Below are 25,837 nucleotides of genomic sequence, written 5' to 3' on the forward strand. Positions count from 1 at the left end.
TATACTAGGGTTACAAGGCATTGATAAGTCCTGGTAAGACCAGTCGCCTCTCACACCTCCGTCATTAGGACAGCTACACCCTGGGGAACCCAGTCTTGTGATTGGCTGAGCAAACGGAGCACAGCCGCCAGTCTGTGGAGTAACCTCCTTAAGTATGGAAAAACTTTCCTATGAACGTCAAAGTGTGTTCTTTTTGTGTGGTCATGCAGATTTGGGAGGCTGAATAACGGGTTGGTGATTAAAACTCACAAATGCAGACCTGCACGCATTACTGAGACAAAAGTGATGAAGTCCTTCTGCTTACACCAGCGATTAAAATACCTGGGCCACGTCTGTAGGATGGACAACCGAGAAATAAGAAAACAAAGATTGTTTGACGAACGCTCCCCGAGTTGGGTGAGATTGAAGAAACTGTTAGGGATAGATGCCCTGCAAATAAGGAGAATGATGATGGATAGGACAAACTTTCAGTGTCTATGGGAAATAACAGACACAGCCTAAGGAGTCAAATCTCCTAAAAAGGGAACATAATGATGAGTAGAGCAAAAGAGAAAGTCACACGAACCCTACAAATCATTTAACAAGTAAAATGATGATAATCTTTCTCTAGCAGAAGAGTACACCTACATCCTGCTCGGCAATGTCTGTATCTGTATGAGTGCCTGCCTCACCCTCATGCCCTTGAAGCGAGACGGGACCCTCAGAGTCCTCAGAGCTCTCAGAGGCCGGCTGGTGTATCCAAGCATGTTGCCCATCAGGGAGAACAGAGACACCTAGAAGACAGCACAGCGGTGACAATGTGATCCACCTGTCTCTAATAATCGGCTACAAGCCACAGGCCTTCGAGATGGCAGTTGTTAAACATTACTTAAAACCAATCCCTTGTCCCAGCTGTCTTAGCTAATTATAGGCCAATCCCCAGCCTTCATGTCATCGCAAAGATTCTTGAAACAGTAGTTGTCAACAGCTAACAGATCATCTGCAGAGGAATGGCTTATTGGAAGAGTTTCAGTCAGGTTTCAACTGTAGAAAATCAGGTCTTTACTAATGAATCTGTAATGATCTTTGAATGGTTTCTGATGCAGGGGACTGTTCTGCTATCATTCTGTCCAGTGTTAGTGCAGCCTTTCATACCATTTACCATAACATTCTGCCTTACAGGCTTGAGGTTCAGGCTGGTGTATGTGGCTCTGCCTTAGACTGGTTTTCTTCTTACTTATCTGATAGGTCTCTGTTAGAACAAACCATTGCCTCTGTTGAAGTGATTCTGATAAAAGTTGTCGTTGTTGTGTTTAAAACTGTAAACCTTTTCTTGAACTGCATCCCTACATCTAGCATGGTGGGGGATGCTATTAGCTATAGTGTTTAACTGCAGGCACACTTGCATGTAAGATTCTGGTTTCCTTATTTAGTAATGAATGTTTACTTCCTGCCATTTATGGGCTCACCTGTGCTTGTATATGGTGGACCGTTCAAGGAGTTGAGCCATATACGGGGTGCAATATTGGATTCTTCTCTGGCTTCGACTTGCATATAAAATCTTCATCATATTGCTGTTCATTTCATTTAAGTAACATTTCTAAGTTATTTTTAGACTATTGTAATAACCTGTTTTCCAGCTTGGACAAATCATTGCTTTCTTTCTTCATTCACAGACAGGATTTGTTGGTTGTTCCCTGTAAATGACTAAAGACGAGGGGGCACAGAGGCTTTCAGTCTGTGGCACCAAGGCTGTAGAACAGTCTACCACCACAACTACACTTAGTGGACTCTTTTAAAAAGTAGTTAAAATCTTTGTTTAAACAGGCTTCAGAACTTTTATTGGGATGATTATAGGTTTATTTATTTATTTTAAAACTACCTGTTTATTTTATTTTGTTTTATCAAATCTTTTTATTGAATATTTTAGCACTTAATGTTCAGATTTATTTTACCCTTTTGTGTACAGAGGCTCTGTGAAAAGTGCTTAATAAATAAATAAACTTAATAAATAAACTTTGCTTACTACTCATAGAGTTCACAGCACAGAAACAGCTTTAGTGAAGGTTACAAATGATCTTCTTATGGCCTCTGACTGTCACAGGCTGGGTCTCTGACCCAGCGCTCTGAGTTCATTTTGTATTTGTCTCATTTTAGATTTGTGATTAGTTTATGTGTCATTCCTATTTAGCTTTAGTTAAGGAAAGGCAGTTATTATTTATTGTTTCCTTGGTTTCTATGTTTGAGTTCTTGTATCGTTCATCACGTTAGGTCTGTTAAGCTTGTGTTGTCATGTCTAGTGTCAGTGTTTCCTGTTTTATTTTGAAGGAGTCGTGTGTTCTTTGTTCATTGTATTTAGTTTCACTTCCCCTGTCCTGTCATTAGGCTCATGTCAGTCAGCTGTTCCTCCATGTGTTCCCACTTCCCCTAATCACCTCCTGTGTATTTAAGTCCTCTGTTTTCAGTGTGTCACTGTCAGATCGTCTGCTTTGTTTGCAAGCCAAGAAGTTGCGTCAAGTTTATGTCAAGTCCATGTTCCTGTTGTAGGTTTTTAGTTAATTTAGCTCACCCAGTTTAGTTTATTGTTAGCCTTGCATTTTGCCTTTTGTTTACAGTTATTTTGCCAGCCTCAATAAACGGCTCGTTTTCTGTTATTCAAGTCACGTTTCACATTTTGTTTCCGACTGCATTTGGGTCCACCCTTCACTCTACACACAGTCAGCCCTGCTGATTGTGACAGAACGATCTGACCAGTCATGGACCTTCGGTGCCGGTACTGCCCCCCAGCTCGCCAGTTTCCTCTTCGCCATCACGGATTAGTCACTCACCCTCACAGTCTTGTTCAGACTTCACATCTCCAGCCTCATTTCTGGCGAGGTTGTGGTCTGAGGATGAGGAGCCAGACCCCACAATTAGCCCTGCTTCAGTCACAACTACTTCTAGAAAAAAGCGGCGTTCACGTCGTCAACGTACCTCACAAAGGTTTGAAGTGAGTGACTATATTTTGGCTCCTCATGTTTTTTCTAAGGTGAATATTAAAACTAACACTGCCTTACCAGTTCATGGGCCCAGCTATAAAAAGACTGTTTATGATTTTGAAATTACTAAGACTGAGAATGTTTCGGCCAAGTCTTCCACTGACCATCTTATCCCTTTGCAAAATTATCTAGCTTCTCTGTGCATTGATCATGCCACGAACTATGCTTCCAAGAAGCCAAATTATAAGACTGTTTGCACTGGAGATGCTAGCCATGAGGCTCAGCTAAGCCACTGTGGGACTGTAATCCAGGCCAGGTTGGAGCCAGGGGCTGAGTTGCAGTTTGTGCAGCCTTTTCCATTGTCCGCTGGAGGGCCCGAGGAGCCCGTCCAGCCTCATGCCACGCCAGCTGGAGGTTCAGCCGAGCCCGTCCACTATCCTGCAACATATGCTGCAGAGTCACCACCTGGTCCACCGCTGGAGGGCCCGAGGAGCCCGTCCAGCCACATGCCTCGCCAGCTGGAGGTTCAGCCGAGCCCATCCACTATCCTGCAACATATGCTGCAGCGTCACCACCTGGTCCACCACCTGCAGCCGCCATGCTGCCACCTGGTCTTGTCTCGACCCAGCCAGATGTCGTCGCCACGCCTGGTCTCGACGCGACCCAGCCAGAGGTCGTCGCACACACCCACGTCGCCGCCGCCCGCCAGCCAAGCCGCCCGCCAGCCAAGCCGCCCGCCAGCCAAGCCGCCCGCCGGTCTTTGTACACGCCCACGTCGCCGCCGCCCGCCCTTGGACTCGTGGCCAGCCCCCTGAACCTTTGAACTATGGACTACTGAACCGTTGGCGTCCTGGTCGGCCACCTGAACCGTGTAAACTCTTGTACTGCTGTTGTCCGGGTCGGCCCCCTGAACTAATGAACTATGGACTGTTGTTCCGCTGACCTCTGGGTCGGCCTCCTGAAACTTTGAATATTGGACTTTTTGCCTTGTCCCCCAGGGTTGTGTTATTTGGTCTCATATGTTTGTGTTTTAGTCTGGGATTCCACTTTGAATTTTTTTTGTTTTCTCTTTTCCTTTTTCTTTCTGGTTTCTATCTAACAGACTCCAGTTTGTGCATGTAAATGGAGAGTCCTCTTCACACACTGTTATTATGGAGTTCCACAGGGTTCAGTGCTAGGACCAATTCTGTTTACATTATACATGCTTCCCTTAGGCAGCATCATTAGAAGACATAGCATACATTTACACTGCTATGCAGATGACACCCAGCTCTATCTGTCCATGAAGCCAGATAACACACACCAATGAGTTAAACTGCAGGAATGTCTTAAAGACAAAGACCTGGATGGCCGCTAACTTTCTGCTTCTTAATTCAGATCAAACTGAGGTTATTGTACTCGGCGCTGAAAATCTTAGAAATATGGTATCTAAGCAGATTCTTCCTCTGGATGGCATTACCTTGGCCTCCAGTAACACTGTGAGGAACCTTGGAGTCATGTTTTACCAGGACATGTCCTTCAACGCACCTATTAAACAAATATGTAAGACTGCTTTCTTCCATTTGTGCAACATCTCTAAAGTTAGAAATATCCTGTCTCAGAGTGACGCTGAAAAACTAGTTCATGCATTTATTACTTCCAGGCTGGACTACTGCAATTCATTATTATCAGGAAGTCCAAAAAACTCACTGAAAAGCCTTCAGTTAATCCAAAATGCCGCAGCAAGAGTCCTGACAGGGACTAGAAAGAGAGAGCAGATTTCTGTTTTGGCTTCCCTTCATTGGCTCCCTGTTAAATCCAGAATTCAAAATCCTGCTCCTCACATACTCTTAAATCAATAAGGTCTTAAATCATCAGGCCCCGCCTCAGATGGCCCCGCCCCTCCCTGAGCCTTGTTCTGCTTGAGGTTTCTTCCTGTTAAGAGTTTTTCCTTCCCACTGTTGCCAAAGCGCTTGCTCATAGGGGGTCATATTATTGTTGGGTTTTCTCGGTTTCCTTAACATTACTGTAGGGTCTTGACCTTATAGTGTAAAGCACCTTGAGGCAACTGTTGTTGTGATTTGGTGCTATATAAATAACATTGAATTTAACTCGATTAAATTGAACTGACCTCATTGTACAGGAGAGCAGTGAAGCAGCAGCAGCAGGTTCATCTTAGCCAGCCTGACTGTGTGCTGTTAGTTTATCTGTTCAAACTGAAACAACCCCATTTCTTTACTACAACATCAAATACTGACATCCTGTCAAAGCCGCCCACATCTCAGACATGAACAGCCCGTCCTTTAGCTTCAGTGCCATCACCAATGCTGAGGTGGGTCTATGATCTCCAGCTCCACACATGGTTAAATGCCCCACATCATTTTTCGTTCATTCCAAGATTTAGTCAGAATGCTCTTACTGATACAACCCTCCCCATTTACCCAGGCTTGGGACCAGCACTAGGACAACACTGGCTTGTGGTCCCTCCATGACTGGCTTTGTAAAATACTGCCAATAATCGGTGCTGCCGATTGTGCTCTTACATCTAGGATGAGGAAGTCGAGCCAGCACCAGAAGCTTGTGAAGTATTTCTTGAATCCAAAAGCGATCCACTTCAGTAGCATCTCCACCAGAAACACGAAGGTGAACACCAGGTCTGCCATCTTCAAAACTCTCTGCAAGACTGGATGATGCCCCAGGTAGATGTCCTCAAAAACCTGTTCACAAACACACACCTGTTTACTCACAACAAGCAGCATATGAGACGATCTGAGGACAACCACTGTCATTCTAGCAGTGTGACCTTCTGGTTTAACAGACGACCTGCTGTCCTGTTTGTTCTTCATGAGCTCTTCTTTTCTGTCTCTGTTTTTTCCCACCACCCTCCGACACATCCAGGAGATGGCTGCTCCTCCCCGATTCTGGTTCAGATGGAGGTCTCTTTCTGTTAAAAAAGGGATTCTTCCTTCCCACTGTCACCAAGGGCTGCTCTTGTCATCTGATTGTTGTGATCCTCTCTCTAATATTGTAGACTGTGATCATCTGCAACTCTGGCGCCTTAGTGAGGGGATGTTTTGTGTCTTTTAGAGCAGCACCTCTGCAATAATAAGACATAACTTTTCTACCCGTGAACAAGAAACCACCCCAACAGCTCCAAAAAGGTTGATTCAGTTCATCTGGACGTTTCCAGCGGGAGAAACGTTTCATCATCATCATCAGGTGACTTCTTCAGTCTCAGCTGACTGCAGGTTTCCAACCTTATAAACAGTAGATTGCACAAGCAGATGACACAACACAGAAAAGCCACCTCGTCAGGCCAGGACTCTGCAGTCTGTTTACACCTACAGGCCAGTGGACACTCTTTCAATGATGAGGATGTAACATCCTGGACAGGGAGGAACGCTGGTTTGAGCGTGGCGTCAAGGAGGCCATTTACGTGAAAAGGGAAACACCATCTCTGAATGGAGGAGGGGCCTAAGGGTACATCTGTCACCATCTTACATGCTGTGATTGCAGCCATTCCCCAACTCTCTGTGAATGGTACTCATGGTTATTGATCAATCGTTTTTGATAAAAGGTCTTTGCATATTAATGATCAAGGAACTGACCTCCCAGCCCATTGTTCCTTCAGTGGTGCTAGTTTCAGTCAGTGTGCAAATGTCCTGTTTATATGGTTGGAGACCTGCAGTCAGCTTAGACTGAAGAAGTCCCCTGATGATGAAAGTTTCTCCTGAAAACGTTACGACCAGGTGTACAGATTCAACCTTTGGGATTTACTTACCTGGAGGATTGAGCATGCATCAAGACACTGATCCAAAAGTGATTTCAAAAACCAAATCAATTGTCGGTGGGTTCATGCAGGTCGCTATCAGTGCCGTATGTTTAGCTCAGTGGTTTCAGTGTGGAGTTAAGCCAGGAAGATAAAACGTGTTCATGTCCGAGTGAGTTCAGGGTTTGAATGTGACATGAATTCATGATGTATATTGTCAAATATGTATTGACAATGTCTGTTTACCAGAGCTGCACAGCTCAGCAGGATGATGAAGACGATGAAGCCCTCAAAGAATTTGTGTTGCACAATGCAGAGGCAGGCTCTCCTGAAGTTAGACCAGACCCTGCCGGTACCCTGGGATGTGTCTATTTCCAGGAACGGACAGCAGATGTAACAGCCTGAAACACATCGGAGGCGTTGCTGACTGATTGGCTTCTGTTCTCTTGATGTAACGGAAACTGTTACAGCTGCAGTGCAGGAACTTTGATATCATCTCTGTATGTCACAGTTTGTTGAACTTTTAAATTGGGTCTACATCATCCATCAAACTGAGGCACTGAAAACTAAATCATGCACAGAAGAACCAAAAGCTGCAGTTCCTCTAGCAGAGGCTCCAGCAGTGAGCCAGTCCCCATAGATTTAACATGTCCCTATGTTAAAACTTTACAGCACAAATAAACATGTTTACAGCCTGAGACCAAATCCATATCCATAATTTCCCCCTTTCATGACAACTGTAAGAGAGTGAGAGAAGGTTTGTATTGAGCCTTAAAGTTGGCATTATTAGGGGCGTGGCCTCTTTGACTAACAGGTGGATGGTGACACAGGCGGGTGTAGCTGCTAGCTGTCTGCCAATTGCAGTCCCTGAACTGGACCTCTGGACCGTGTTTGTGCTGTTGGAGCCTTTTGGATCATTTTTATTACAATCATCTGACCAATAATATGGCTGCTGTGAGGTTAACTGGACCAACAGACATTCAAGACGTCTGAGGTCCAGTTTCAGGGACTGACACTTGAGGATTTTATTTGGATGTTACTGAACACTAATTAGCAGGTATCCGAGTCTGTGTGATCCAAATATGGTGAAACATGAACACGTTTACCAAAGCTCAGCATTTACGTAATTACTCTCACTGCCAGAAGAGGGAGACAAAGGTTTGTCACTGCAGGTTTAAACTATTTTACATATAATAATTTGATATAACAGTGTGTGTGTGCTCATACTGTTGCAGCAGCAGTTCTCAGGTTCTGGATGAGTTTCATCTTTACATTTCTGCATGACGTCACACTGCAGACACAGAAGTTCACAAACATAAATAAACTTTAATGTCCTAGTTACTTTAAAATACTGTCACCGGACTAAGTGTTCACACTCTGAAACCTCACGCGGTTTATGTCTCGGGTCTTTACTGTGTCTGTGAATTCAGGATGGCTGATTTCAGTCCTGTAAAAGTCTGATGATCACCTGCAGCTTCTTTAAACTGTTGCAGTGATTTTAACATCAGCAGCTGCTGATGAATTTCAAACTAAAACCTGAACTTTACACGGTCCAGTCGTCTGCTTTAAACCTGTGTGCTGTGGATGTGTGTGTGAAAGCAGTCTCATCGCTGTGTTTCACTCAATTCATCATAAAGACAACTGCAGTTATGCTGAAGCTCTGATGATGCTGCGGTCGCATCGAGTGTGGAGAGATGTTCTTCATGCACAGGGATCACAGTGAGGAAAATAGCACTGTGTAATAATAAATACACAAACATGTTTATCTGCTGTTCATACTCGAGGCCGAAGCTGCGTCACACATCAGTATTTACTTTTAACATGAAATTCTGCTCTAGGATCAAAAACAGTAGAATCTGCTTTACATGCTGCGTCTCCTTTTCTTGTGCATTTTCAGGCGTCCTAAACTCGATCTCAGCCACAGCGACGGGGGCCTCCCAGGCGGCCATGTTCGTGTGGTTATCATCGAGGGTCAGCTGATCTGAGCTCACAGAGCTTAAGGCCAGATGCTCCTCCTTGTTGTCTTTTTCAGTGTCACCTGCAAATGAGGAAAACATGAAAATCTTTTCAAATTAAAAGCTCTAAATCTAAAACTTAAAAAAGACACAGAAATCCAAATACGATCCACAGAAAAAAAAATAAACCACTAACAACAGAGTATGTGTGAGGATGACCTGAAACATGAAGGCAACACTGCCTCAAACCTGCAGTCTCTCTAATGTCCAGCAGGTGGCGACTCCTCTGGTTGTAAAAGAAACCTGAACATTTGGAAGTATATGAGAAAATGTATTGGCTCAAATTGTGGTCATAAATATTTTGTACTTGTAAATCAGTTTTGTACTTGTAAATCAGGATTTGTATGTGTAAAAAGAATTTGTTTGTGGACTTATCCAAAAAACACGTGTGAAACTCTGCACTCAAGTTACAAGTTAGAAGTGCGCATTTTGACCCTATTTTTCTTCCTTTCATCTGATTGGCCAATGTCATGTCAATCACAAATTTAACTAACCAATCAGAGAACAGATGGGTTTGGCTAATGGGGGGGTGCTTTATGGAGCTTCCGGTCCTTGAAGGGAATAAATGCCCTTTTACATGCCAGCCAGCGTTTTCCTTCATCACCACGAAGGAAAACAGTCTGTGGTCGTCTGAGTTTTGTGATTTTTTTGTGTCACAGGTTTACGTGCTCAATACAGGGACCTCCAGAGCCTTTTCAACAGCTCTGCAGACATCGGGGGGTCTTCGTTATGAATTAGCATACATGTTTTTATTGAATATTTGAAGAACCAGCAAAGTCTTGTAGAGTCAAAGGAGCTTGCAAAAAAAAAAGCGTCTGGAATTCTTTATGTTGCTTGAAGACGTTTCAGCTCTCATCCAAGAAGCTTGTGGCCCATGTGTGCACTGATGTAACCGGACCCTCAGCTGTGGCTACAATGTAGCTTGCCATCACCAGTGTGTGAATGGGCGGATGACTGAATGCAGTGTAAAGTGCTTTTGGTCCATAGGGGACTAAGTAAAGCACTATACAAATAAAGGCCATTTACTTTTTGCCATTTAGCGGAGATGACAATAAAGTTTAGCTTGACTTTGACTAATATGTTACCTCATTGTGGCTGTGCCAGTGTTATATCTACATTCCATGTTAATAATGCAGACCCCCAAAACAACAATAAAGTAATGGCACAAAACAAGCTCCTTGGATTACTGTGACCTGGATAACTGAGAACCTACAAAGACAAATATACAAACAAAAACCACCTTTGTGATCTTGGTCAGCGTTGTTCTTCCCCCACAAAGTCCAGATACTCTTGAGGATCCAGGTTCTGGTCTGTTTCACGGTACTCTGCAGGATGTTTGTTGTTTTGTCTTCTGAATCCACCAGCTGATCATTGATGAACAATAAATTCAGGAACAGATGTAGGATCTGCAAACAGACCAGGAACTCATTCAAAAACTCCTGATGGGCTAAGGTGGACTGGGTCATTCTAGGTTGTTGAGTGTAAAGAGACTCACCAGCAGCTTTCCAACAATCAGGACAATCATGAAGAAGGTCACACACATGCCATCATTCGAGACCTCCATGCAATCCCATAAAGACTCTAAACACAGTCCACACAAGACCCTGAAGACAAGCATGAAGGTGTGGAAAAAGTCTGCCATATGCCAACGAGGAAGCTGGCAGTCATAAGAAATGCGACAGACGTTAGCTTTGTAGTCCGACTGGAACAGCTGCACGCCCGCCACAGAGAACATGAAGACCGTGATGAAGAGAACCAGAGTCAGGTTCCCCACTGAGGCCCAGACGATCTTCAAAAACCTGTGGAGCATCGGCCACCAACGGGCCAGCCTAAACACTCGAAACTGGACAAACAGAAAGATACGTGAGAACAGATGATGATGGTGACGGTAATGGTGATGTTATACTAACCGGAAGAAAAATGCGCAGACCCTCAACAACGTCAGCCAGTCCCAGCTGCACCAGAGAAATGATGACGAGGATAAAGTCGAAGATATGCCAGCGCACCTGTAATCACGACAACAAACAATCACAAATGTTTCTTTGAAAATGGCAGATCGCTGAACTGTTGAGAAGAAACTACAAATTTGACCTGGAAGTATCCATGCAGGCCCAGTGCGACAAGTTTGATGATCATCTCAGCTGCAAAGATCCCATGGAAGACCTGCACAGTTCAAAGGGGTCAGAGGTCACAGGGTAGAAGCGTGTTTTGCATCCAATTCATCCAACCATCGGCAGACAAGCAGATGAAAAACCTCGAACACACCGAGTCCCGTGCAGAAGTAGAAGAAATGTCACCCATGTAAAGGTAGATCACTCTGACCAGGCATCACTGTTACTGCAAAAAGACTCACGGTGTTTGAATAAACCTCAGCAAAGCTCCCTCTGAATCCCAGCTTATCTTTACTTTTCTCGAGACTTGCCAGAGGTTTATACTGTACCCCCGTTACATTTTTACCTCACTGTGCTGCTTTTCCTCTCAGTTATGCAGGTCGTTTACAGGTTTGTACCATTGGTTTGTTATCATTTGTGATGTAGTTGCTCTGAGTGGACATTTTAAACCACTCTTGCTAGGTGGCTGAAGAACCCGCTAAAAGCATTCATCACTAAATTGGTCATGTAGGCACATCGAAGAAGAACATATGGTCCCTGCGACTGATCAAGTTTACACCAAACTAAGGGAGCAGAATGGAAAAGTCCTGATTTTAGCCTGCAGTGAAGAAGCTGCCATTGAATTAACCAAGTAGGAGATAACAGGATCTGCAGACACTTCTTCAACACTCACCAGATCAGCAATGACCAGGGTCTCCATGAACTCCATGAACATAGGGTAATGTTCCATGGCTGTGAAGATGGTGCTAACAATGATGCAGATGATGATGACCAGGTCAAAGAAAGGGTTCGTGATGAAGGTGTGAAACTGCTGTTTGAGCCATCGCCAGCAGCCACAACAGTCCCCCTTCAGCAAGGCGTCAGCGCAGGTGCAGCACAAAGGCCGGTGGTGCTCCTCTGCCTCTGCAACACAAAGCTACTCTGTGAGGCCACAAACTGAGTCAGCATTAAGTTGTCTGCAGAGCCTCGGCTCTTCGTGTTTGTGTACCTGTGACTGCTCTCATTAACAGAGCGTGTTGTAATGTCATGTCCCAATGAAAGAAGGTGGAGGTTAAAGAGGTGGAGGTAAATATCTGTTTACCTTCAACGTATTCTTGCTTAGTAGCTCGTATACCGGCAGCTGATTTCTTCTTCTGCAGTGAGTCCTGTTGCTCTGGAGTCTCTACCGTGCTGGAAGCCTGCCGTCCATAACAAAACACCCAAACTCAGTTATGCTAAATGACGATTTCAGCAGAGCCATCCCACAGTACTCTGAACAGTTTCCAAACAGGGTTATTTTGTCTCAGAAAGGTCATGGCTGACACAATAAGTTGAGAAGAAACTGGTGAAAGGTTTTTGGAACAGCTGGATTTTAAATGCACACTGGCATCAGCTGCCGACAGGTCTGCAGGATCAGTCACATGCTAGACACAGAAGGAAGGATATTTTGATGAAGAATAGGACGTGTTTGATACATGAACAGAACTAAAGCCTGATAACAGACCTACTCGTGTTATTCCAGTATATTTTGTACAGGTGTGGAATGTTTTAGCAACACCTGGGCCTAGTGTGCCAGTGCTCTACGAAAGCTGTCAGAGCTCAGCTGTTGGTGTGGCTCTCCTCCAAGAGACACACACCTTATGGTTATTTTATATTGTTTCTATTGTATTGTTTACATTGTTGTGATTTACATGGCTGTGCTTGAGAGTCGTCATCTACCGGAACCAAATTCCTTGTATGTGTCTGCGCATATACACGGCCAATAAAGGCGATTCTGATCTCCCTATTGTCGTGGCCATGGAGCCCATCAACCTGCTCAATGAGGCCTGTAGAGTCTGAGATGGGGCTGTTGGACCTCAGCCACAGTACCTGGGGTTTCTCTGAGCATCCTTTCTTGCTGTGAATTTGCTGCAATGCCCAGTGTGGTATCATAATGAATCATTTGTTTATATATGCATAACAGTTATTATTAGTACAGGCGTCTTAAGTTTATTTCTCCGGAGAAGCGCACAGAGTAGGTTGATTGTTGAGATAGGGCATTGTGTGTTGCTATACTAGCGAGGCCAGGAAAGGCGGTTGATAGGCTGAAATTGTTAAATGTTGCCATTATTGTACTTAAATTTGTAAGCCTGGCCTTAAACTGTATGCTCAGAGACATTCTTCTGTTTCTGTTGCCCTCCCCAGCCTGTTGAATGGTGAGGGGGGGCTATAGTGTAACTGTAGGCACATCCTCAGCAGGAAGTCACACAAACGTACCCCCATCCACACACACTCACTCACATGCAGACACAAACATGCTCGCACACACACACACACACACACACACACACTGTTTTAACCTTTTGTGACCATAGGGTTTTTACAATGGGTGTTTGTGTAAACTGTGTGTCACACAAAGAAAAGGCTGCAAGCGGGGGCTGGTTCTTTGGAGTAATCTGAGCTCGAGGGCAGAAGGGCTGCCCCGAGATCCTCCCCTTGCTGTAGCATGTGAAAACCGATCGATTGCTGTTCGGTATTTCTTTCTTCACGGGAATCAGTCTGAACCAGCGGGCCTGCTGTAGCGCAGACCCAACAGCGGTATTGAGTCTGTTCCAGAAGTCGAGATAAATGTAAGAATTTAGAAGAAGAGAGGTCTGTAAGTTAGGTAGATGTAAAAAAGTTACACCTGTACATAGGGATGTGAAACCAAGATGGCTGCTTATTGGGAAAACTGTGTTTGTTACTCTTAGCAATCCAACAAACATCACGAAAAGAACTTAACATCTAAAAGATTGGTTAAGACTTGTATCTTCACAAAGAAGTTATGCTTCATTTTGTGTGAGTATTTCCACAAACTTTGAGGTTTAGGGTCCTTTTTTTTCATCAAATGTGCTCCACAAGTAACACCTGGCTTATTGGATTACCTGGAGCCTGGAATTCATTTTTGTCTTCTAAGAATTTAAATTGGTGATCAAGAAACATGACAACTAAGAGGCTAACAGAAGATATTGAAGAAGTTAAGAAGTCTCTTAACTTCATGTCAGAGGAATTGAGTAAGGTGGTGAAACAGCAAGCAGGACTACTGGACTTAATTGAAGAAGTAAGACAACTGAAGATTGTGATTAAGGAAAAAGACAAGAAGATTGAAGAGCTGGAAAAAAAGAGTTGAAGATTTGGAGCAGTATACAAGAATGGAAGATGTGATTATTTCTGGACTAAAGACAAATCACTACACCTATGCACGGAGTACAGCAGGTGACAAGGAGGGGGAAGATGCACCAAGAGCTGAAAAGGATTTGCTTGAGCAGCAAGTTATTCAGTTTTTCAAAGACAAAGACATTCTTTTGGATAGCAAAAACATAGCTGCATGTCATACTATTCCACAAAAACATACCAAGATGCCAACTATCATACTACGATTTGTGAACAGGAAATATAAAGTTGAACTGTTAAAGATGGGAAAGAAGTTAAAGGGAACCGGCGTATATGTGAATGAGCATCTCACCAAGAGAAATGCTGAAATTGCACGACAGGCAAGACTATTGAAGAAGGAAAGGCACATCCAAGATACCTGGACCAGGAACTGTAAGGTATTCATAAGACTTAATGGGACACCAGAACAAGCTAAAGTAATTGTTGTCAGAGACATTGCAGATCTTGAGAGATTTAAACAAAAGAAATAGAGTTCAGTGTAGAAAAGAATTGTGCTGCTGACTGTGATATGAACAATATTTGATAAGTGTGAGAAAAATAATTATGCATGTGAATGTGTGAACAAAAAAAAAAAAAAAGGCAAAAAATGGAATATTTTGGATCTTATGATTATAAATTTTATGAGTTGGACAATAGTATTGATCCAGATATCCACCTCTATCAGAATGTTGATATGACATGTGAATATTATAATGGGGAAGAGTTGGATCCCAAGTTAAAAGGTTTTTCATTAATCCACTTTAACAGTCGGAGTCTTTACAGTAATTTTTCTAAAATCAAAGCGTATCTTGATCAATTCCAAAATAAGTTTGCAGTGGTAGCAATTTCAGAAACATGGTTGAATGACGACAAAGAATTGCAAGATGGACTAGAGGGCTATGAAATGTTTTGGCAAAATAGGAAGAACAGAAGAGGAGGAGGTGTTGCTATGTTTGTTTTTTCATATCTTAAGTGTAAAGTTGTTAACAATATGACTGCTGTGATTGATAACTTGATGGAATGTTTAACCATTGAAATTCAGGTTGAAAGATCGAAAAACATATTAGTTAGCTGCATTTATCGTACACCTGCATCCTGTATAGATCAGTTTACTAAAGAAATTTCTGTAATATTAGAAAAACACAAGGAGAAGGTGACTTTTTTTTGTGGTGATTTTAACATTGATCTATTGAAGGTAAACGACCATAATAAGACTTCAGAATTTATTGATACAATGTTTAGTTTTGGATTCCATCCGTTGATTCTAAAGCCGAGCAGAATAACGATGGATAGTGCCACTTTGATCGACAATATTTTTGTCAATAAGATAGACGGCAAGATACATAGTGGACTGTTAGTCACAGATGTAAGTGATCACTTGCCTGTCTTTTCAGTGTTTGAAATGAACAATCAACTACATTTTCAAGAGGAAAAGCAAATTGATTACAGTGGTAGAATAAAAACACCAGAACAAATTGCAGCTTTTAAAACAGACTTAGAAAATTATGACTGGCAAAAAGTTTATGTGGAAGACACTAATGATGCATACAATGCATTTTTGGATATATTTTTGTCAATCTATGACAGCCATTGTCCAATTAAAAAGTTTTCTGGAAATTATAAAAAGAAAAAACCATGGTTTACACAAGGCCTGGAAAGAGCCTGTAAAAAGAAAAATAGGTTATACAGGATTTTTTTGACAAATAGAACAAAGGAAAATGAAGACAAATATAAGAAATATCGAAATAAATTAACATCTATTATGCGATATGAAAAGAAAAGATATTATGAACAGCTGCTTCAAAAACATAAAAGTAATATTAAGGCTACCTGGAGTGTATTAAATAGGATAATAAAAAATCAACATAATATATGTTCTCCAACACGTATTGTAACAAGAGGTAATGTAGTGATTGAGAATACTGAGAGCATCGTTAATGAATTTAATGATTACTTTGTTAATGTAGGTCCCAACTTGGCAAAAGAGATTTCTGTACCAGGAGAAAGTAGATTCTACTTCTTCTAAATGTAGCTCAATGTTTCTTGGTGGAGTCTGTGAGAGTGACATTGTAGAAGTGGTGAGTAAATTCAAGAGTAAAAAATCCATGGATTGTGACGACCTTGACATGTCGCTAATTAAAGAAGTTCTTCATAGTGTCCTTCAACCGTTAACATATATTTGTAACAAATCATTTCAAACTGGAATTTTTCCAGATAAAATGAAAATTGCCAAAGTGATCCCACTATATAAAACTGGTGATAAACAGATTGTGTCAAACTATAGACCGTATCTTTACTGCCTCAGTTTTCAAAGATTCTTGAAAAACTATTTGCAAACAAACTAGATTCTTTTATTGATAAATATGATTTATTGAATGATCATCAGTATGGGTTTAGAAGAAATCGCTCAACATCTCTAGCTGTGATGGAATTTATTGAAAATATTACAACGGTTGTGGATGAAAAACAGTTTGGAATAGGTGTGTTTATTGATTTACGTAAAGCCTTTGATACGATAGATCATTCTTTACTTTTACAGAAGTGTGAAAGGTATGGTTTAAGAGGTGTTGTACAATTTTGGTTAAATAGTTACTTGAATAATAGGTTCCAATATGTGAGTGTTAATAACATGAAATCTAAACTTAGAAAAGTAACTTGTGGAGTTCTGGAGATCTGTTTTGGGACCTAAGTTATTTTTACTTTATATAAATGATATTTGTACAGCCAGTGATACTTTAAAATATGTGATGTTTGCTGATGATACAAACTTATTTTGCTCTGGAAAAGACATAAAGAAATTACTGAAAACAGTGGAAACAGAACTCATGAAGTTAAATAGATGGTTTGTATTTAATAGACTATCATTGAATGAAAGTAAAACAAAATTTATGTTATTTGGAGGTAGTAAAAGTAATATTAAAGTAAAATTGAATTTAAATAATGTGGAAATTGAAAGAGTATATGAGACAAAATTTTTAGGAGTAATTATTGATGATAAACTTTGTTGGAAGCCCCACATAGAACATGTGAAACGGAAATTATCCAAGTCTATTTCTATTCTTTATAAAACGAGATTTTTTGAATAAAAACTGCCTTTATTTATTGTATACTTCCCTTTGTTTGCCTTATATGACCTACTGTGCAGAAATTTGGGGGAACACATACAAAACATATTTGGATTCAATATTTAAATTGCAAAAAAGAGCTATTAGAATAATAAATAAAGTTGGATATAGGGAGTCAACCAACCAGTTTTTTGTAGGATCATCTATGTTAAAATTCATGGACATTATATATTCTAAAACTTTAGAAATTATATATCGTGTGATTAAAAAGAATGTTCCAATTTGTATTTTAAGTATGTTTCAACTAAGAGATGGAAAATATGATTTGAGGGGGTCTTATAAGTTTGAAATGCCTAAAGTGAGAACCAATGTTAAGTATAGATGTGTGTCAGTTTTGGGAGTGAAATTATGGAATGGACTTAATGATGAACTGAAGATGTGTTTTTCTTTGTCATTCTTCAGGAAGATTTTAAAAATTAGTATTATACAAGGTTATAGAAATTTGGTTTGTTAAAAAAGGTTTGTGTTGATTTAATTTCTTAATTTCTTTATCATTGATTTCTTTTCAAACTGTTATACAACTTATTTATTAATGCTATTTATTTTCTTGGTTAAGGATTTGATTATTTCTATGGGGGTAAGGGAGAGGATAAGTATAAGCCACGAGGCTTCAGCCTATTCCTTTTTCGGTTACTGTTTGTGAGTACTTTTATGTAAAATTATAATCTGTTGTTGTTGTTGTTGACTGAAATAAACATTTCAAATTCAAAATTCAATAACATGTGACACAAGGTTCAGTAAATAAGAAGCAACTTTATTCGCGTGTGTGGATCATTGATTCCTGCTTTTGTGTTTTTGAAGGTGCAGCACCCAGTCCTTACTGATGACCAACCAATGAACTAAATCTGATTAGTATTTGGCTGCTCATTGCCCTCCTAATTCCTGTGGAAGCAGTGAGGACTTGTTGTTCTAATGACTACAGAGAGTCCTTACTGACCTCCTCCTCCTCTCTCCTCTTCAGCACCTCCACAATCCGTCCGAACTCCTCTTCTCTTTGTATGGCCTCGGCATCTTGAGTCTCTTCTTGCTCCGCTCGTGTCATGACAACCACCGCCACAATGAGACTGAGCAGGAAGAAACAACCCGGGAAGAAGACGAACAGAAAGACGATCAGATAGGATTTTCCTGCAGCTCGCAACGTCTGCAAAGGGACAGACAGGTGAGAGACACAGATGAGACAACCGGAGTAGTGGGAGGAGCCTGCATGTGGTCATCAGTGAGTTACTGACCAACTGCATCAGGCCTTCCCAGTAATCATTCATCATGAGTCTGAAAAGTGACATCAGAGACCAGAAAAACGAGTCGTAGCTGGTGTATCCGAAGTTTGGGTTACTTCCTGCGCTCACACAGGTGAAACCATCTGGACAGCCCCTGAACACATAAAAAACAGTTTGTTTTTATTGTTGTTGTTGTCAGTGAATGAAAGAGACTCATGTTTACTTACCCAGCGTCTGACCGGTTTCCACACACCACAGGATCAGGATGTCCAGGAATGTAGTAATAGTTTGCTAGAAGGCAGACAGACATCCAAACCGTACAAACAGATCATGTTTCACCTTTCTAATTTAAGGGCAGGGGTGGCGACGATGACAGGTGCTGAAGTCTGCACTACAAAGCCAGCTGAACATTTCTAAACTTTCTAATACCAGGATCAATTCTCGCAGAGCCCCAGGTCCTGATAACATCCCTGGACGAGCACTGAGGGACTGTGCTGCAGAACTGTCGTCACGGACATGTTTAATACATCACTGAGCCAGGAAATGCTCTCAATAACAGATTACAGGTCACATTTACGCTGCAATTTTCAGCATCTACATTATTGATTTTAAAATCTGATAACAACAAATAAAACTGTTTTTGGACCTCAGAGGTTCACCTGATCTCACATGAGATCTCTTTCCACTGCTTTCATTGTAATGTTGGAAGAAGACCTGCGAGTCTATCTAACTGTCTTAAAAGGCTAACCTGCCAATCAGGATGTGGTACGACCATCATACCTGGAGAGGTGGTGTGGTTGTGGAAATCGAATTCTGTCGTGTTTGTGTTCATCCACCAGATGACACATTTGTTATTCAGGGTTCCCATGAAGAGCTGTAAACCAATCATAGCCAAGATGCTCAGGCAGAACAACGTCAGGATGATGACACAATCAAGCCTCTTCACCGATTGGACAAGAGCTTCGACCGTCTTCTTCAGACCTGTAAAGACAGCCCCACGCTGTGAATACAAGTCGCATGCACGCACAGATACACACACACATACACGCACACACACACATGCGCACGCACGCACACACGCACGCACACACACACATAGACACGCACGCACACACACACGCACACACACAGACACACATAGACACGCACACACGCACACACACAGACACACATAGACGCACACACGCACGCACACACATAGACACAGACACGCACACACACACACACACGCACACACACACACACAGACACACACACACACACAGACACACACACACACACACACACAGAGACACACACACAGACACACACACATAGACACGCACACACGCACACACGCACACACACAGACGCACACACATAGACACGCACACACGCACACACACATAGACGCACACACGCACACACACATAGACACAGACACGCACATAGACACAGACACGCACACACACACGCACGCACACATAGACACGCACGCACACACATAGACACGCACGCACACACATAGACACGCACGCACACACACACACATAGACACAGACACGCACACACACACACACACACACATAGACACGCACGCACACACATAGACACGCACGCACACACACACACATAGACACACACACACGCACGCACACACAGACACACACACAGACACGCACACACACCTACACACACAGACACGCACACCTACGCACGCACACACAGACACACGCACACACACCTACACACAGACACATGCGTGACACACACGTATGCGCACACACACGCACACACACACACACGCACAGACACACACACGCACACACACACACACGCACAGACACACACACGCACACACGCACAGACACACACACGCACACAGACACGCACACACACACACACGCACACACACAGACACGCACACACACATAGACACGCACACACACATAGACACGCACACACACGCACGCACACACAGACACACACACAGACACACACACCTACGCACGCACACACAGACACACACACCTACGCACGCACACACAGACACACACCTACACACACAGACACACGCACACACACAGACACACACACACACCTACACACAGACACATGCGTGACACACACGTATGCGCACACACGCACACACACAGACACACACGCGCACACACACACGCATGCGCACGCACGCACACACGCACATAGACACATGCGTGACACACACGTATGCGCACACACGCACACACACACGCACACACACACGCACGCACACACAGACACACACGCGCACACAGACACGCACGCACACACAGACACACACGCGCACACACACACGCACGCACACACAGACACACACGCGCACACACGCATGCACACACAGACACACACGCGCACACACGCACGCACACACAGACACGCACGCACACACAGACACGCACGCACACACAGACACGCACGCACACACAGACACGCACACACACACAGACACGCACACACACACACGCACGCACACACAGACACACGTGCACACACACATAGACACGCATGCACACACACACACGCACGCACACACAGACACACACGCGCGCACACACACACACGCATGCGCACGCACGCACACACGCACATAGACACATGCGTGACACACACGTATGCGCACACACGCATGCGCACGCATGCACACACAGACACACACACACCTTGGCTGCATGTGAAGATCTTCAGCAGCAGAGAAATCGTCATCAGCACAGCAAACTTCCCCAAATCTACGACCTGTGACACCAATCTGAGACACAGAGTCATCATCATCACCATCATCATCATCATCATCATGAAGCAGTGATTAAAGCAGCTGTAAAACATAAAGACATTTACAGGAAAAAGCCAAAGTGTGTGGAGCAGAACATACAGAAGCAAAGCCGGTGATAAGGACGTGACAGTTAGTGTCCTAATATAAATCTAAAAAGGTCCTAGGAGGTTAAAGAAGTGATCAAAGCTCTTCCATTAAGTCTGTGAAGGTTCTCAGTCATCCAGGTCATTGTAGTCAAAGGAGCTTGCAAAGAAAAGCGTCTGGACTTCTTAAAGAAGTCCAGACGCTTTTCTTTGCAAGCTCCTTTGACTCTTCCATTAACAAACTCACAGTATAAACAGTCCTAATTGTACCTCATCAATGAGTAGCTTGGAGAGACACCTTCAGCAGCAACAGCTTGATGTGATCATTTTCTGTATGACTAATCAGTCTGGCTCGATTAGGAGCACCTGGCTGCTGCTTCCCCTCTTAATTCCCATGAAGGCAATAAGGCTGGACTTGTTTTTTTCTCAGGATCGTCCTGTGAAAACTTTCTTTTCCAATAACTGTACGTGTCGGAGAATCACGGCAGAGTCTCACCAACTTCATGTCAGCCGTTTTCCAATTAATCTAAAACAGATTACGCTGAATTTTGTTTTTGCAACCTGAAGTTGCCCCCTGCTGGTCATTAGAAAGAATGCAGATTCATGGCTTTACATACAGTCTGTGTGAGAGTGTGAGGTGTGTTATTGAGCCTTACAGGGTGCTGATGATGATGATGTCCAGCCAGTTCCAGGGATCTCTGAGGAAGGTGAAGCGTCCCACACAGAAGCCTCTCGCCACGACTTTCACCAGAGCCTCAAACATGAAGATTGCCATGTACACGTACCTGTTCACATAAACGTGAGACAGAGAGCTTTCACACCAGAGAAGTCTGGGCTCGGGAGAGCCCGAGTGCCCTGGAGGGACTTTCCCTGCCAGATACACGATGGACGGGTGGCAGACATGGAGGATCGTGTGCCTGGCGGGACTGTGGATCGAGGACGCTGAAGATATCTACCTATTCGGAACCATGATAACACGGTTCTTGCTGATTGGAGCTGGCTTGGCCCTTGGCCCCCCAGAATTAAGAAAGTGGAACCGGCTGTTCAAACCCCCCCAAGGCTGCCCGCTGGGATTGAAACAATGGGACGAGGCGCGACGTCTCAGAACGGGCTCACTGAGTGCAGCATGGTTAAGATCTTGGAGAATCTTATGGCTGCCGTGAATACTCAGAACAACACCTCTGAGCGAAAGTTGGATCACATCTTGGAGCAGCTCACTGCAGTCGTGAGGTCTCAGAATCTGCTCTTTGAGCACAAGAATGACAAGACCACGGAGCACAAGTTTGATAACATCACGGAGAAGCTCACGGCTCTCCAACGGGAGATTGAGAGACCAGTGTCGGAGTGTTAAGAACAGCTTTGAAATTCTCATGAGTTGTTCGCACTAAAGAAAAAACAACCATCATAATGCGGCTGTCCCTTCGGCACCAGCTGTGGGCTTAAGGCTGGAGCTGAACAACAACACCCTGATAACGACTGTGTTTAGTCTGTTCCTTCCCATTCCCTACAAGGCCACCTGGGTTGGCTGGAAGACTGTTTACTTAGCCTGGCAGGGCGAAGGACACTGTCTCAGCTGAACTATGGACACACACACACATACACTTACACTGATATGCACACACTCATCCCCCTCCCTTTCCAAACGCCTTCGATGCTTGTTTCCTCCTGGCCAACACGGCGGGTCTGAGCCAGCGCTGGAATAATAGCTGCAGGGCAGGATGGCTGCTGTGTTTGCTTCGGATTACTCCTCACCCCCCACCCGACCCTGTGGCTTGTCACGTGCTCCATAATGTTGTGCTGTGGACATTTACGTGCTTTCTGTGCAGAGGAGGTTTTTTGTTCTCATGCTGTCCTCCCAGGAGCCCAGCATGAGTAGAGGTCTCTTTTTTCCTCTTGTACTTTCCCATTGTAGTGTACATTTCAGTGTTTTTCTGTAACGCTACCAATCTCCGACCTGTATCCCCATGTGATGTCTGTGTTGTGTGTGTAAGGTCGGGGGGGGGGGGGGGTCCCATTTCACTGCAGGGCAACCTGCATGTGGCGAATAAAGCCTTGATTGATTGATTGATTGATTGATTGATTGATTGATTGATTGAGAGCTTTCACACCAGCTCAGGGTTCTTGCCAAAGGATACTTTGGCATGCAGACTGGAGTAGGCAGGGACTGAACCGCCAAACTTTCAGTTAGTTAGTTTGAGTTGGCTCTACCTCCTGAGCTACAGCCAGCCCAAGACAGTAAAAGTGCTTCCATTATACTGAAGAGGAGGTAAACACTTCCACCGCAGATCTCTCCTAAATGGACGAGTCACACAAAAGCTGTCTCGATGGGCAAACATCACAACAGGCCTTTTAAGCCATCTCTTAATTGTCTGTATGACAAATCTGTTCACATATCAGAACACTGAGCATTTCCTGTCTCAACAACAGCGAGCAAAGTCAGTTTGACCTTTACAGACCCCTGTGTGCTGCTGCTGTCAGACTGAGGACAGACTGAGGACAGACTGGCTCTTTGTCTTTGAGCCTTAGCATGGATTTAGACTTTAAAACCATTCTCATGCCGTGACTCATCGATGCTGCCATCAACAGCCCACATCTGTTCATCACTTTGTCGTGTTTTTCTGCTCCTGATGAAAGATCTGTGCATGTGTGTGTGTGTGTGTGTGTGTGTGTGTGTGTGTGTGTGTGTGTGTGTCTTACGTCACCACAGGAAATTTGAACTGCAGAACACCGAAGCTCAGGATCGCCAGTAGGATGAATATACTGAAGAAAGTGTGAAAGTTCAGGGAAAACTCACCTCACCTGGTCCAGAGAGCTAAAACCTGACCACACAGAGGCTCCTGACACTATGACATTATAAAGGATATGGATGAAGAAGGGTCTTGATGGCGAGGGTCCTCAACGGGTTGAATGGACTCAGCAGGTAACAAGACGAGTCAGCACTAAACCTGTTAATGATGTTTCCTTTACTGAGAACCACGAAGGTCTGCAGAGAGACAGGTGAGGGACAGACAGGTGAGGGACAGATAGGTGAGAGACAGACAAGTAAGAGACAGACAAATGGGTGAGGGACAGACAGGTGAGAGACAGACAAATGGGTGAGGGACAGACAGGTGAGGGACAGACAGGTGAGAGACAGACAAGTAAGAGACAGACAAATGGGTGAGGGACAGACAGGTGAGGGACAGACAGGTGAGGGACAGATAGGTGAGAGACAGACAAGTAAGAGACAGACAAATGGGTGAGGGACAGACAGGTGAGGGACAGACAGGTGAGAGACAGACAAGTAAGAGACAGACAAATGGGTGAGGGACAGACAGGTGAGGGACAGATAGGTGAGAGACAGACAAGTAAGAGACAGACAAATGGGTGAGGGACAGACAGGTGAGGGACAGATAGGTGAGAGACAGACAAGTAAGAGACAGACAAATGGGTGAGGGACAGACAGGTAAGAGACAGGTCAGAGACCTTGCATGATTGGTAGAAGGGATCTAGATCCTCCAATGGGGTGTTGAGAAGCTGAGGGGGCGGGTCCCCATAGATTAAGGGGAGGGACTTTCCAGTCTCCAGGTGAGCAGCTGGTTTGGGCAGGTTTTTCTGAAATACCTAGGTTACACACAGGACCTTCCCGTCATGCCGTTGATCAGCGTTATCGAGTGCACTTATTAGTTATCAGTTATTGACAGCTGAAAGTTTGATCAGTACCCATTTATCCTTCCACGTCTTTCGCTCCTTTGCCCCAGTTACATGTTGTTGTTGGACTTCCTGTGAGGCCGTCGTGAAGTGTCTGAAGACCTCCGTACCCACAGGTGGCAGCAGAGACACCATGCTGTCATCCTGCAGTGCTGCCCGGATCTTGTTGTCACCTAGCAGCAGGGTTCTACGGGGAAAATAGGGCTGGCATTTTGGTGTTTTGATCGGACTGTCATGAGACGGGTTCGTTTCACTGTTTGAAACTAATCCTTCTCATGACAGTCCGATTATTTAGAAAACATTCATTAAGTCGTGAGCACTCTGGGATATAAGCCCGAGCTAAAGCACTACACGGGTTTACTTTAGGGGGCGCCACAGACCGCACAAGTTTAGAAATCAGTTAAATGTATTTGTGTGAAATTAATTTGGTCAGATTTAAGACACCAGAGATGGGCAAGTAATGCGTTACTGTAATCCAATTAGTTTTTTAAATTAACAAGTAATATAAGGGACTACTATTGCAAAAAAGTAATTAGATTACTGTTACTTTCCCATAAGCACGCTGCGTTACTGTGCTACTAAACCGTGATTTTGTTTGTGAGAGTGTCTCGTGACAATGACATAAGCGCGTGCGACATTCGTGGTAACAGACGTGTGCAGATCCACAATAGATAATATGGAGCGATGGAGAAAGTAAGACCACGCAGCGTTTAAAGTGTGGAAATAATCACATTACTTTGAGTTTAAATCCGTAAAAGGGACACAAACATTAGCATCTGCTGTACACTCTGCGTGGGAAGAAAACTCCTTTCTACAGCGAAAGATGAAACTTCAAATCTGAGCGAGCAGAGAGCACGCTGCCACGGGAACGTGACATTCACAGACAAACCACCGGATCCCCCCATGACATGACCGCTGTGGGCAAACCTCCACCCGCCCCACTCCTGCTA

At 43.7% G+C, this 25,837-nt stretch overlaps 1 protein-coding gene across 1 annotated transcript in view; it reads right to left on the reverse strand.

Annotated features, from left to right (window-relative positions):
* Positions 1–25,837, reverse strand: part of LOC146513329 (sodium channel protein type 4 subunit alpha B-like) — a 47,999-nt gene that overhangs the window by 20,572 nt on the left and 1,590 nt on the right. The window contains exons 2-22 of the mRNA XM_085166442.1: positions 24,900–25,074; positions 24,663–24,800; positions 24,070–24,180; positions 23,895–23,974; positions 21,854–21,982; positions 21,005–21,090; positions 19,104–19,304; positions 18,551–18,614; positions 18,336–18,477; positions 18,044–18,247; positions 11,913–12,012; positions 11,505–11,734; positions 10,812–10,883; positions 10,631–10,726; positions 10,216–10,563; positions 9,961–10,126; positions 8,571–8,743; positions 7,933–7,996; positions 6,952–7,106; positions 5,480–5,653; positions 672–773 (exon numbers count right to left, since the gene is read on the reverse strand). Coding sequence (XP_085022568.1) covers positions 672–773; positions 5,480–5,653; positions 6,952–7,106; positions 7,933–7,996; positions 8,571–8,743; positions 9,961–10,126; positions 10,216–10,563; positions 10,631–10,726; positions 10,812–10,883; positions 11,505–11,734; positions 11,913–12,012; positions 18,044–18,247; positions 18,336–18,477; positions 18,551–18,614; positions 19,104–19,304; positions 21,005–21,090; positions 21,854–21,982; positions 23,895–23,974; positions 24,070–24,180; positions 24,663–24,800; positions 24,900–25,074 — 3,010 coding nt within the window. The remainder of the gene's footprint in view (positions 1–671; positions 774–5,479; positions 5,654–6,951; positions 7,107–7,932; positions 7,997–8,570; positions 8,744–9,960; positions 10,127–10,215; positions 10,564–10,630; positions 10,727–10,811; positions 10,884–11,504; positions 11,735–11,912; positions 12,013–18,043; positions 18,248–18,335; positions 18,478–18,550; positions 18,615–19,103; positions 19,305–21,004; positions 21,091–21,853; positions 21,983–23,894; positions 23,975–24,069; positions 24,181–24,662; positions 24,801–24,899; positions 25,075–25,837) is intronic.

Source organism: Neolamprologus multifasciatus, chromosome 7, assembly GCF_963576455.1.
Source record: "Neolamprologus multifasciatus chromosome 7, fNeoMul1.2, whole genome shotgun sequence".
Lineage (NCBI taxonomy): Eukaryota > Metazoa > Chordata > Actinopteri > Cichliformes > Cichlidae > Neolamprologus > Neolamprologus multifasciatus.